This window comes from Molothrus ater, chromosome 4 (genome assembly GCF_012460135.2).
Source record: "Molothrus ater isolate BHLD 08-10-18 breed brown headed cowbird chromosome 4, BPBGC_Mater_1.1, whole genome shotgun sequence".
Classification (NCBI taxonomy): domain Eukaryota; kingdom Metazoa; phylum Chordata; class Aves; order Passeriformes; family Icteridae; genus Molothrus; species Molothrus ater.
This window is the reverse complement of record NC_050481.2, coordinates 35,146,741-35,159,861: the sequence shown is the minus strand read 5'-3', so window position 1 is coordinate 35,159,861 and position 13,121 is coordinate 35,146,741. Positions and strand designations below refer to the sequence as shown.

Here is a 13,121-nt window from a genome sequence, read left to right as displayed (position 1 = left end):
AAATTGTGTTGATGCTCACATTAACTTTTTTCCTAGATTCTTAGCTAGCTCATAAATGAGATAACATGTGCCACCCAGAAGTCAGGCTAAATTGCTTTTTAAAATTACTTGAGTAATTATGCCAAAAATGTTTGAAAATACTCCAGCTCCATATTGGTAATACTAGATTCAAGTAATACTAGATTCAATGCATAGAGTTGAGTATTTATTTTTGTGTAATTTACAGTAAATGCTCTTACTTAGATGCTTACTGCTAATGGCACGCTTGTCTGAAAATGAGTTATTCCTAGCTTTGGTCACAAGTACTATTGACTAATTCTTCCACTTGTTTAGCTTATTGCAGAAGAATTCAGTCACAAAATTTTCCACAAGTTTGGACCACATGCTTCACCAGGTAAGTTGATGTCTACACTACTTTTCCTTTCAGCTCTGTCAAGATCATGTATGTAGCTTTGTTCTTTTACTAGGTTTTTTTTTTTTTGTGTGTGTGCTCTCATACCTGACTGTAGGATTTTCAGGAAAAAGGAGAGAAGAAGGAATTTTCTCCCCTCCCCTGGGGAGCTGGACATATCTTGGGTACAAATGATGCAAATACAAGCTATGGGCCTGTAATTTAAGGAGACAGTGTAGACTGCAAATAATGGAACTAATTCATATGCGATGATTGTATGACTTATTTTTATCCCTTAGTAATGAAAAATGGCTAATGAGAAGTATGATTTCTTCCAAAAAAATGTGGGATGCTTCATTAGAGATTCTAAGCTAAAGCCCTGGCTTCAGTCTAATTCAGTAAAATTTCTGCTAGTGTTAACAAAGATTAATTCTGTCAAGATGGTGTTACTTCATTTTACTGCATTAGTTTGCCTTTTTTTTCCCCTATATTTCCTTCCCAGGTATTTTATTTCCCTGTAATTATCTGATGCTCTGGCAAAGGGCTTTGGTATCTTTTGATAGTGTTGCTGACCTCCTATTCTGTGGTAAGAGAGCCCTGCTAACCCAGAATCAAACCCACAATATTGGTGTATGTTCAGGAACTCTATGGGGAAAGCAATATCCCTGAAGGCCATTGAAGCTCTTTTAGAACTCATCTTCTATGAGTGACATTAGCATTCCAGGTTTCAGTTCAGTGTTGTTAGTGGAGAAGGGCCTGTCTCTCCATTCCATTAGGAGACCTCTTCCCTGTGTACATGAGCACTGTGCAGTTAAACAAGGCAGCTGAATGAAGTGTCTGTTATACAGCTTGAAGGATTAAGTAAAAGCACAGGAATTGTTTTCTTCTATTTCTTATCAAATATTAAATTTAGACAAGCTAATACATCAGGTTATGTGAATGAAGTGTTAGTGATTTGTTACAGGTTCGGGAGAATGCCCACACACACCAAACCCGAGACCCAGCTGTGACTGCAGAGCAAGTTTGCTTTTATTGCTAGCAGTAGCAAATAATACATACCAACCCCTGATTCCTGCAAAGCCACTGGGCAGGCAAAGGACATGGAGAGCATGGGGCTCATGCAGGGGGCAGGCAGGCAGTGCACCTTCAGGGCATCCCCTGGATCCACAGTGTGCATCCAATCCTTGTCACCCCTCCAACCCAGACCCACACCTCAAGGCTTCTCCTCAGGAGTGGAATTTTTCCAGCTACAGCACGTGAGATGAGCCAGAGTGGCTCGTGATCCCACCTCCATGCTAACAACAGCTCCATTGTGCATTGCTCCTCTCCCACAGATTAAGTTCCCACTGATGGACCAATGCATTGTTTCTTTTTCAAGGGTCAAGTTCCCACCAGTTACACATTAAAGTTTTCCTTATTGTCTTGTGGATGTGCACAACAGCAGACCAAATATTGCAGGGCCTCAGACACAACTTTGGTCCCTGACACATGGTTCACCCATTTTTCTCTAGTTTTGCTTTCTAAGACTTTGGGAAAGGGAAATACCATACACTGGCCAGCCTGGGTAGCTCAAAACCAGGGTTTTTTTATTGTGGGGTTTTTCTTCTTTTCAGCTCAAAGACCAGTTCAAGAACCAACACTGACTTCAGTTGTACCAGCTCAGAAAATTACCAAACCTGCTGCAAAATATGGAGTGCCTTTAACTATCAGGAAGTCTTGTGGTGCACCTAAAAAGCCTAATGAGAAGAAGCCATTGACTAAAATTAGACAGGTAAGAAGCTAAGTTAGTTAAATTGAGCTGTTTTGTTCATACCTTATTTAAATACTATGCCTTCCTTTTCAAAATGTCTTGGTATGTGGACATGCCTCATCCACCTGCAGAGAAAGTAGAACTAGTAGTTTAAATGCTTGGCTTGCTTCATTATTGATTGTTTGTTTAGTTGGTTTTAATATAATTTTTGTAAACTCCTAATTAGGCTTGGGTTTTAATTCCAAGGCTGAATTACATTTGTGTGTTTTCATTTGCTTTGTTGGTGTTAACCACTCATAGGAATATTGGAAGCCTGTCAGGTATACCAAGATCATTGACACTGGAACCTTTGCATCTTTTTTCTTTGTTCCAAAATAATTTCAATTTTTTTTAAAAGTAGGCAAACTTTTTCTAGCCATTTTACAAAGTGTTATTAGGCAGAGAAACTGTGTAATTGAAAGAGAAGTTTCCCAGATGTAATTTCATGAGCTAATGAGAAAGTTTTCTGTATACTGTCATAGAGTACTACTAATATTTCTTTCTGTTGTCTTCTTTGTATTCCTGATTACATAAAACTTTTATTTTCTCTCTTTATTCCATTAATTACTGCATGGTCAAGAGTTGTTTTTGCTGCAGCTAGTTTTGAGCTATATGCACATGCCAGACAACTAGAACAAAGAGGCTGCTGCTTCAGCAAGAGAACTAGTTGAGATTTTCCTCTGAATAAGTAACATGGTTGTTGTTGTGGGGTTTATTTTGGTTGTTTTGGTTTTTTTTCCTTCTCCCATGGCACTCCAGGGAACATAGCACTAAGACCTCTATCCATCTGTGGAAGTTGTTGGTGGATAGAAAATTATCCTGGAGATCCAAATTATCTGTGAAGTTCAACAGTTATGAGAGGTTTAGAGAGAAGCTCAGTGATCACACAAGCCTTGTTGGGTCTTGAAACACAGTTTGAAAAAGCAAGAAAGGGAGAGTACAGACTTCTTGTGTGTCCTTATGAAATCACAAGGTTTATGTGTTTTAAGGCTTGGTTGCAAAGCCATCTATGGGTCTTTGTCATGGGTTTCACCAGCCAACACTTACCCAACTTACCCTGAGACTTAATGTGGCAGGGGAGAGACTGAGGAAATACCCTCTTCCCACTTGGAAGGAATCAGTAATGCTATTTTAGGACAGTCTTTTTGTGAGCTGTACCTAGTGATGATACCCCATAAGATGCAGGATAGAAACAGTGGCTACAACTTAGAATATAAATTTTCTTCTCTGAGTCTGAGCTTGCAGCTCTTAGCTGGCTTTTCAGAGGAGCGTGTAACAATTGTCTCCTTTAATTAGTAATACTACATTAATATTATGTTATTACAAGTCTCTAAAGGTTTCCAACATCTGCAATATTTGATTTTAAATTATCCATTTGACAGGATTGCATGTTGTCAAAAGAAAGTGCTGTGAAGCTCTGTGTGTTCTAGTATGGTCAGAAAAAAAAGCTTTAAAAGTAATGATGGCTTTTTTAAGATTAGAGTAAACAGCACATTTTGTTAACTATAGCTGCCTCTTTAACAGGTATTCAGTGGTGACTGTGTTGTCATAGGTAACAAGAACCTTGGTTAGAGTTGGAACCAATGAAGTATCAAGCAAAAAACCACCAGGATAACCTTCCAAATAAGAGAATCTTAATATCTAGACCCCCTCAAAGAGTTTCTATAAAGAAAGCATTGTAATGAAGAGTGATACTACCAGAGAAGAAACATTAAGACAAAACAGATTTAAAAATCATTGCCTTCAGGTTTTGAAGAACTTTTAGTACAGGATGAACAAGTACCCCTATATCCTAGCAGTGCTTTTCACTTCAAACCTCCTGAATATCAAGTATTTTAAACCCCAGTTAGTGCACACTCAGTTGTGACTTAAGAATATGTTTTCTGATGGAATTTTTCTCTCATTCTGGCATCATGCTGTCTAATTTGAAGTTTCACCTTTTATGCAGGCATTTCCAACCCCACTGATGAAAATTATTCCAGTAGAAAAAAGGAGCAAAAATGTTTGGGGTATCATGAAATCATCTGTTTTCAAACTGAGCAAAAGCCAAGTCCACAGAAAGAATGACAAAATACAACTTTCAAACCTTTCCTCATCATCTTTTTTGCCAAACATTATATAGCAGTGATTTCTTTTTTCTTTAATCTTCATGGACAGCAATTGGATCAATAACCCATCTTGACAGAGACTTGACAGAGTAATGGCTCAGTAATAAATACCAAATTATATGCTTATTTTTCAGGAACCTTCAAAAAAGAAAAGGTTAGAATTGCCTGAAAAAGAAAAACGCCAGAGAGAGCAGGTAGACAAGAGTCTTCAGATTTTTCTTTATTCCCCCATAGAAATTTTCATGAAATACCTTGTGGTGTGGTGTGTTGTGTAAGAACATGCAATAGTTTCATTTCCCAGTTCCTTATCATGTTTAATCCTTACACATTGCAGATCAGTTTACCGAAGGCAGATGAAATGAGAAGATTGGAAAAAGAAAGGGTAAAATATGTTTAAAATGTGTTAAGAGTGAAGTTCAATTTTTACTTAGTGGTTCCTTGAATTTTGTTTTCCTGTATTGTTTTCTCCTTCAGATGGAACGAATAAACAGAGCCAGGGAACAAGGATGGAGGAATGTGCTTGGTTCAGGTGGAAGTGGTGTTAAGGTTGGCAGCAGATGCAGAAATGTGGTGCAGTGTGTTCCCCCCACCTTTGATTGTATGAAATGGTCTTCTTTTTTCAGAAGGATTTGCTCTTGGAGGTCAACTCTTGAGACTGTCCATTATAAATCTGTGGATAATTTGAGATAGACTGTAACAGCTCCTCCCTGGCCTTTTGGAGATTACATGCAATTTTCATTTTTAATGTTTCTAAATTTCTGAATCTCTTCTCTTTCTGCTAGTAATGGTTTTTTATGCACCACTTTCTTATTTCTACACCTGCTTTTGCTACTTTCCTGTGCTGAGTGTATGCATGAACAGCTTCTTTCACATTCAAGTTTGTTCTTAAGTTTTTTTTTTCCCAGGTTTTCATATTATAGTAATGGACCTCTTTCCCAATATTAAACACTTGTTTCTAAACATTCCTTGTAATTTAGCAACGTAAGTGTTTCTATATATCAATAAGGTGTTCACGAGGGGAGTAAAAATTTCTGAGTAAATCTAATTATTTTTAATGCAGTGTGCTGTTTAGCCATTCACTTTGAACATAATTTAATCTGATTCCCATGACTGTTTCCTTTTCCCTATTTGGGCATGTCATAGTTTTGTGGAAATATAACTGTCCTGGAAAGTAGTCTCATCAATTTAGTTATTATAAGGGTCTGGGTATCAGACAGAGCCAGTGCAGGAATTTAAGTAGTACTATGGTAAGTCTATCTGACAATAGAAAGTGGATTGAAACACAGGGATTTGTTGTGGTGAAAATACTGGGCATAAACATGTTCAGTAGGGTTTTTGTAAGCAAGCTTTGAGCAATAAAGTCAGAATGGATAGAGGTTTTATTACTATTCTCTGTACAAAAATGAGGAATATACAAACACCAACCAGGTTTCATATTTAATAGACAGTAGCTGCCTATTAAATATTTCCTTTCAAAATAGATATCATCTTTGGATGTGTGCCACACATCATATAAGTAAAGCTTAAATATAAACACAAACTTAAGCACACTAGACTTTAAAAACTACAAAGTGCTGATTTAATGGAAAAATAAAAGGAAAAATGTAATTTACTTCCTATGTTGTCCTCCTCTCCTTCAAGATCAAGCTGGCAGGCACCAGTACAAGCTCCCGTACAACATGGTATGCATGCATCCTCACACTTGGACGAGAGCTGCGTGTGTTCCTGAACACAGTGTTCCTGTTAACTCAGAGTTTTACTGTGAGCATATGAGCTGTTCTGTTGTAGCTCCAGATGCATTGTTAGCTGTATTCTCGGTTATCTAGGGAAACTGAGGCCAGTGAGTGTGTTTGTTTTCACCAAGTGTCATTGGTGTAAAACATCTTGGTAGGTGGAAAAATCATTGAGATGTCTTCTTCAAATTGGATAGTTGAGTGCAAATCATACTACAGGCTGCTAGTTTGCCATCATTTCAGGTTTATACTATTATAATATTCTTGACTTAATTATCTTTTTCCTTTCTCTAGCATGCAAGGAGTATATCCAGCAACTCGCTGACAGTGCCGTTGAATTGCATTGGTCAAGCTTTCCAATAACATAAGCCATACAACCTCTTACAAAGGCACAACAGTCATGCACTGCATGATTCTGCACTCTTTTATTTTTGGTCTGATTGCTGGCATCTGTTTCTGAGGAAGAGTAGAGAAAGACATGGCATGTGTTTGGCTTTGGGTTTGTGATTCTAGCAGGTGCTGTAACTTTTCTCTAGACTGTTGATGAGTGCCTGCTTCATATCATTTGCCTGGAGAATGATGATCATTCTCTAGAATTTCTTTAGATTTTGGAAACTGAACTCTAATAATGATACATGAAACCTTGAATAGTGTCTAAAGTTAAGACTTTTCCCTCATTTGTAGAAATCATAGTCTTGTATAGTTATTTTCATTCAGACCAACAGTCTACCTGCATATTTGTTTGAATGCCTAGATAAATCCTTGATTTAGTACTCTCATTTGGATTATGGGGAGCCATTGATGCTACTGAACAACTGAAACTCGGAATGTGAGATAAATTCCATTGTCAGATATAGTGTCTTCAAGAACTTCTAAACAGGCAGTCTTAAACCTGTCACATCTGTACTCACCTTCTGAATTTATATTAAATACTTCAGACCACTCTGGAAGGTAGATTGACACTGTTGGTGAAACAAATTCCATAGATTTACTACCATGGGCTATTTGACTGCTTCCCCCAGGCATAAAGGAAACATTTTTATGCATGTGCTGACAACCTTAACCTTGTTTTGCCAGTTTCACATTTTCTGCATCCATCCTTGGCTATTACTGTACACAGCTGCTTGAAACATTTTTTTTTTCATTATTTTCACTTGAAATTTCTGCAGGAATTCTACTACTTTGACAATTACATATAATTTGCACAAAGCAGTGCCTTGTGGTAGGTGTTCTCCTGGTCTGAACTTTAGTAGAGAAGCATCTCAAGTCTAGTGATGGAAATTAAGTGATAGGCTGGGTGGCAATGGGGGTTCTCAGATAAATCTACACATAGTGCCATTCAGCAAACTTAAAACTGTGCTCAACTTTTTCCAGCTTCATGAAAAAAAATGTGTGTTTGGCTATAAGTCACTTGTTACTACTTCAGTTGGAATGTATCACTTTTTTTTGCTAAAACTTTGATTTTGGCCATGTAATATTATCTATCTCTATTTACACTTCAATGGAGTCATTTTCAGTGACTTCCAAAATGTGTGAGAGGTGACTCATGTATAATTGTACTATTTTTAAAGGAAGCTAAAGTGGTGTTTTATTCTGGACTCCTAATAAAAAAAAAATTATCTATCTTGTAATTTGTTAAAATAGGAGCATGCCAGGGATAAAACTAGGACCAATTTATAATTGTTGCAGAATATGTTAGTATTATTACTTTGCTGAAGAGTTAAAAATTGGAAGAGCCTATTAAAAGCAGTATTTGTGATTTCCACCCGACCCCTTTTGGCTTCCAGGCACCGTATTATGTCGGTGGAGGTGGTGTTGGTCCTTTTCCTGTGTCTTCCAGAGGACGCTATGAACACTATCATGCTATTTTTGACCAGATGCAACAGCAAAAGGAAAATGTCTTCAGAATAGCTGAAGAGAGGGAAGCCAAGTTGAGAGCTAAACTACAAGACCGAGGAGTTGTTGAAAGGTATGGCTACCTTCCATTAGAAGCTACATGTGTTCTGCTTTAGATGAAAGTAATGAAAGTTACTGTACGTATTTATCTACAGAGGAATTCCACCTGGAACACGTCCAGGAGTTCCTAAGGGATCTGCAGGTCATCACCATTTACCCGATGTTGGTGCAGTTAGGAAAAAAGTGAAAAGATTGAAGGAGGTGTCTAAACAAGCCAATGCAAACAGGTTGGACTATGATAATCTGTGAATCTGTCCCTCCATGTTAGATTCTTGTTCTGTGTCTGGTTTCATTTAGTAGTTGAGCATGTCTCAGAATCACTTCTATTCATTGGTATTGTGCTGTCTGTTTGTGTGTTAGACCCTCACAGACCACAATTCTTTTAGAGCCAATGGAGATCTTGACTTTTCCAATAATGGAAAAAATAGTTTACTAAGCAATTGTACCTAAAGTAGATTTCAGACAAAATTGTTGGCTTCATGTGGTTGCAGATAACAACATAAGCCTCCTCCTTTGCTTTGTTCATGGTTTGACTTTTTGTGTTACCTGACAAGATGCTTCTTTCTCCCATCATCTTATTCTTCCTGCCTTCTGTGCACCTAAGTGTCTGTAGTATTGCAAAGCATCTAGAATGATCCCAGAATTGTTGGTGGAAAACTTCTAGGAGCTTTCTTCACTGAGATGTGAATGCCAGGTGTTGTAATGGTGTGCAACCTCTAATTTGGTATTCAAATAGTGAATTAGAAGACCTGAGTCTAATTACTGTAAATAGGGTGTTTTTATATATAAAAAGATTGTAAGCAAGTACTGATTTTCTTTTTAATGTTTTCACTCTTTCAAATAGCTTCTTCAAAAATTATTTGCTCTCCTTTAGATCTCATAATATTGCCCAAGAAACTCTGTTTGCGGCTGTGACTAGGAAATGGGAAAATACCATTTTCTTGGAAGTTTAGTACTGTGAACATTACTAACTGACTTTCCTAGAGGCACAAATTTTCTCCTTTATTATTTAAACTTCTGCAGAGCCAATCATGTGTTCCATGGAGGAAGAAATAAATGAAGTTAATGTGAGAAAAAGGAAGTGGCCAAAGAAACCATTTATTCTTGTAAACTAAATTAATTCAATTTTATGTTCTAATACAATATGTATTTGCAATTATAGGTTTTTTGCTAATTTAAAATTTGCAGGAATAACATCGTGCTTAGCATTGATATTACAGTTCTGAAAGCTCTGAGGTATATTTTATGTTCCCTATAGTAGTAGGTTGGACTGTTGTGAGGTAATTAAAATTCTACCTGGTACAACCCAATACTGGAAGGCCTCTTTTGCCAGCAGTAGTTAAATGTATTTCCTCCTCTGTTTATTCTCAGTGCTTTGCACAAAGCACACAGTCCCCAACTCTTGCTTAGATTAGGAAGCAGTTTGACTCGTACATTTGAAAATATTAGATTATATTTGTCTGTACCTGGATAAACTGTTTTAAAATTGAGAGAAACTATAGCAGAGTACTGCAGATTATAAATAACTCAGACTGGGAAGAGAAACCAATTCAGCATTTCTCAAATACATGAATTCGGAAGCACTCAATGAAAACACTGTCCAGAAGTTTCAAAATAGGTAGAGATTTGGGTTTTTTCTCTTTATAAACTGGATTACTGTTAGCTGTAAATTGAGGTGCTATTTCTTAGCCTCTTAAGTGTGTTAAGAATTTGTAGGTTACCTAGGAGCAATTTTATTATCATAGCCAGGCTAGCTGTATTTCCATCCTGGACTTAATTCTTCCTGCTGAAGGCAAATGATCATAATATTCTGCTCAAAGAAAGAATTTAAATTACAAGAACTTTGTTAAAGATAGTCAGTTTAGGGCATATATTGAAGAAGCTGAGAAATCTTCAAGTTGAAGTCTTTCATTGTACTACCAATTTTGTAGAGCTAAATATATTCAGTGTCAACAGTCTTGAAAAACTGTCTCAGGCAGAAGTGAAGCCCAGAAGAAATCTAGTTGAAATGTTTTAGGAAAATGAGTTGCTCATCTTTGGAGTAAGAAAAACCATTTTTATAAAATTTTGAGCTAAGCTGTTCCCTGTGAATTTGGTTTGAGACAAATAGGACTGTCTTGGTATGGGTATTTTTGGAAAGACCTCTCCTCCAACACTGTAAGGTTCATGATGTGTGGCAGACTTCAGCTGCATGACAGGGCTTTGCTCAGATTTCATATCCACCAATTGAGTTCATATGTAGTTAAAAGGTAGAGTAAAAATCTTTTGGTGAATCAGGTATGTGTACACAAGGATTGGCAAGTGTTTGTTTCTTTACCAGTAACACCTGTGTGGATTGTCTTGCCTTTTTAGAGCAGTGTTTGTTTTATTGTATCAAAGTGGTTTTATCTCTGGCTTCCTTTTAATGAATTATAGCATCTGGAAAAAAATTCATTTCCTTTTTGATTGGGGTGTGAAGGGTCAAAATAATAAAATGGGAGTATTTTAATTAGTGTGCTAATTATTTATGAATTACTAGAGCTTCCTGTATTGCAAAAGGATTCTTTCTTTAAGTGCTTCAGTCTAATGGGTTATTGCTGTCAGCATATTCCAGTTTCTTCCTGACTGTTGCCAAACCCCCAATTGTCCCCAGTTAAAGGAGGCTCAGGGAACCTTGGAAAGGCCTTATCATTCTACCAGTTGTAGAATATCTTAAACCATTTCTCAGTGTTTTGGTTTTATTTTAGTACTTAACTTCTCTGGGTCTACTTCTGACGAATTTGTCAGAATCTGGTTTCTCTATGATGTTATAAATGTACTCATAGAGTTGCAGGATGCTCAGTTATGGTAAACTAAATGTAGCCTTCTTGTCTTCCTAAGCAGGTCCCTGACCTGGGGTGAAACTTGTCAAAAAACAATCATCTTGTTACGGCTAATTCTAGGGTAGGAAAATTCCTTCATGGACCCTTTGAAAACAAACAAAAAATATCCCCCAAGATTCTCTAAAAGGAATTGCGAGAACACTGAGCACTGTAGTAATTCCCTATGTGGTAGAAACTCTTACTGCAAATATAGGACAGTCTTGAAAGGCTGTCACAGTATTGACCTTACTGATTGGCTTGTGTGATGAGTTCTTGCTCATCTCTGAAGGGAAATCTTGAAGGAATCTTCTTTTTCACAAATCATAACAGTAATGAGACACTTCCAGAAACAATCATACCTAGACTGTGTTTTGACATTCATTTTTCTTTCAATGACAAGGATCTGGAAGGACAACAATACAGTGGTTTGGATTAATTTTTTTAGTAGTTCTTCTCACTTTTACTAAACCTGTTTTCCTCCATTTTGTGCAAGTGTGACTTGTATTTTGGCTGATGAAAGGCATTTTTTGAAGATGTCTTACTCATATAAAGTTACTTTTTTCCCCTGCGTGTTCTAGTTAGAATAAGTGCGGGGGGGAGGACAGTGAGGGTGGTGGTGTTTACAGTGTCATATTTCAGAGACTTTCATCTTGCTGTGTTGAAATTACTCAGGCAAAAAGGATGGATAGCTGCAGATAGAGCAAAGCAAGTTGAAGAATTCTGGCAACGAAAGAGAGAAGCCATGGAAAACAAAGCTCGAGCTCAGGGACACATGGTATGAAATCTGGTCTTCCTGTGTGTATTACTGTTTCAGCATGCTTTGTGAGTCTTTGAAGTAGCATCATAAGTGAAATGCTGACTAAATATTTTCCTTAAGTGTTGAAAAAAACAGAGAGAATGGGAGATAAGTTTTCTGCATTTTCTTGCTAATTTTATTGAAATGTAACATAATCATGTAGTACATTTCTCATTACTTCAAGCTTATTAACAAATTATCTTTGTTTGAACGTGTCTAACTTGCTATTGTCAATTTTAGAAGATTCATTTACATTCTTTTTCTGTTTGTACTTTAGAGTCTTGGTTAAAATTAAACTTCATATTATACAGTAGCTTGAACCAAAAATGAAGTTTGATTAAACTGATACAGCTAATGATCAGACATAGTGGTGCATGCTAGGGAAACACATTCTGCTTATTGAAAAGGTATTATAAATTCATCCATATCTGTCAATGTTGAATCTTGTAGAACCTTTACTCTTTAGAAATTAAGTAGAAGATAGTATCATAAAATGATCTTTATGCTTATGGTTCTAAATTCACTATTCCTTTAGGAAGTTTGTTTAAAATATATATTGGAAATGACTATGTATTTTGATAACAAGGAGGGTTTTACTTTTTGAGTGCTTCTCCACACCATTCATATGCAATTCAGTGAGAATATCTTAGTCAGCTGCTGAAATTGAACTGACTGTGCTGGAGTAGCAGTGAGATGAGACCAACAGCAGATCTATAGCAGCATCTCCTGAGTTATACCTGATAATCAGATTATGATTTAAAACCAGGTCTTAATGTCAGGGATTATTTCACTTAGAGTGAGCAATTTTTAGGTGCTTTGATTCACTGCTTTCATGGCAAAGTATCCTTAGATTAGTATATATGTTGTAAAATGAGTCTTCCTCTCTAAAACTATGGTTCTGTTTTTTAAAACCTTCAAGACCAGTAAATAATTTTGGAAAAAAAAATGAGCAATTCTTGTGACTACCTCTTCTTGGGCAAGTTGTTGTTAGTACCATTCCCTCTTGGAAAGTTGTTAGCAGTACCAGTACTGCTTCCATTTTGTTCTTGATTTTGTTCGCATTGATATGAATTTATGAGATCAGTTAATTTAAGATACCCAACTATTCGTGTTACTGTTTTTCAGTTTTCTCTTACGTGTTCAATGAGCCTAAATGTTTTAATCTTAGATGGTTCCCATAATAAAACAGGGAGGTTACTGAACAGTTAAAGTAACTTCCAGATGTTTAAGACTTATAACTTGAAGTCAGAGTACCAAGTCCTTTTCTGGATTTGTCATTGAAAGTGGAATTTATCAACAGCTTCCTTCTATTTGTGCAGGAAATTAATTTGACTAGCTGGCAGTTGTTCTCGTATAGGGATGGGACTCTTGTTTGGACTATGTTGATCTGAAAGGAGAAATCATCAGCTAATAGTCAGCCTTTTGTCTGATGACTGGCACTAATTTACCCAGCTTCTATAAAATATAATTGCTGTCAATTTTAATTTTCAACTGACAGTCTAAATTTG

General features: G+C 36.7%; 1 protein-coding gene across 12 annotated transcripts in view; it reads left to right on the top strand.

The window, feature by feature from the left end:
* NEK1 (NIMA related kinase 1) overlaps positions 1–13,121 on the top strand; it is a 44,032-nt gene that overhangs the window by 12,599 nt on the left and 18,312 nt on the right. For 6 of the 12 annotated variants that reach the window (XM_036382187.1, XM_036382189.2, XM_054514602.1 and 3 more), the window contains 8 exons: positions 334–394; positions 2,005–2,162; positions 4,423–4,482; positions 4,623–4,670; positions 4,763–4,834; positions 7,809–7,990; positions 8,073–8,204; positions 11,490–11,592. In XM_036382187.1, coding sequence (XP_036238080.1) covers positions 334–394; positions 2,005–2,162; positions 4,423–4,482; positions 4,623–4,670; positions 4,763–4,834; positions 7,809–7,990; positions 8,073–8,204; positions 11,490–11,592 — 816 coding nt within the window. The remainder of the gene's footprint in view (positions 1–333; positions 395–2,004; positions 2,163–4,422; positions 4,483–4,622; positions 4,671–4,762; positions 4,835–7,808; positions 7,991–8,072; positions 8,205–11,489; positions 11,593–13,121) is intronic. The other 6 variants (XM_036382196.2, XM_036382191.2, XM_054514604.1 and 3 more) reach the window with 4 other exon arrangements.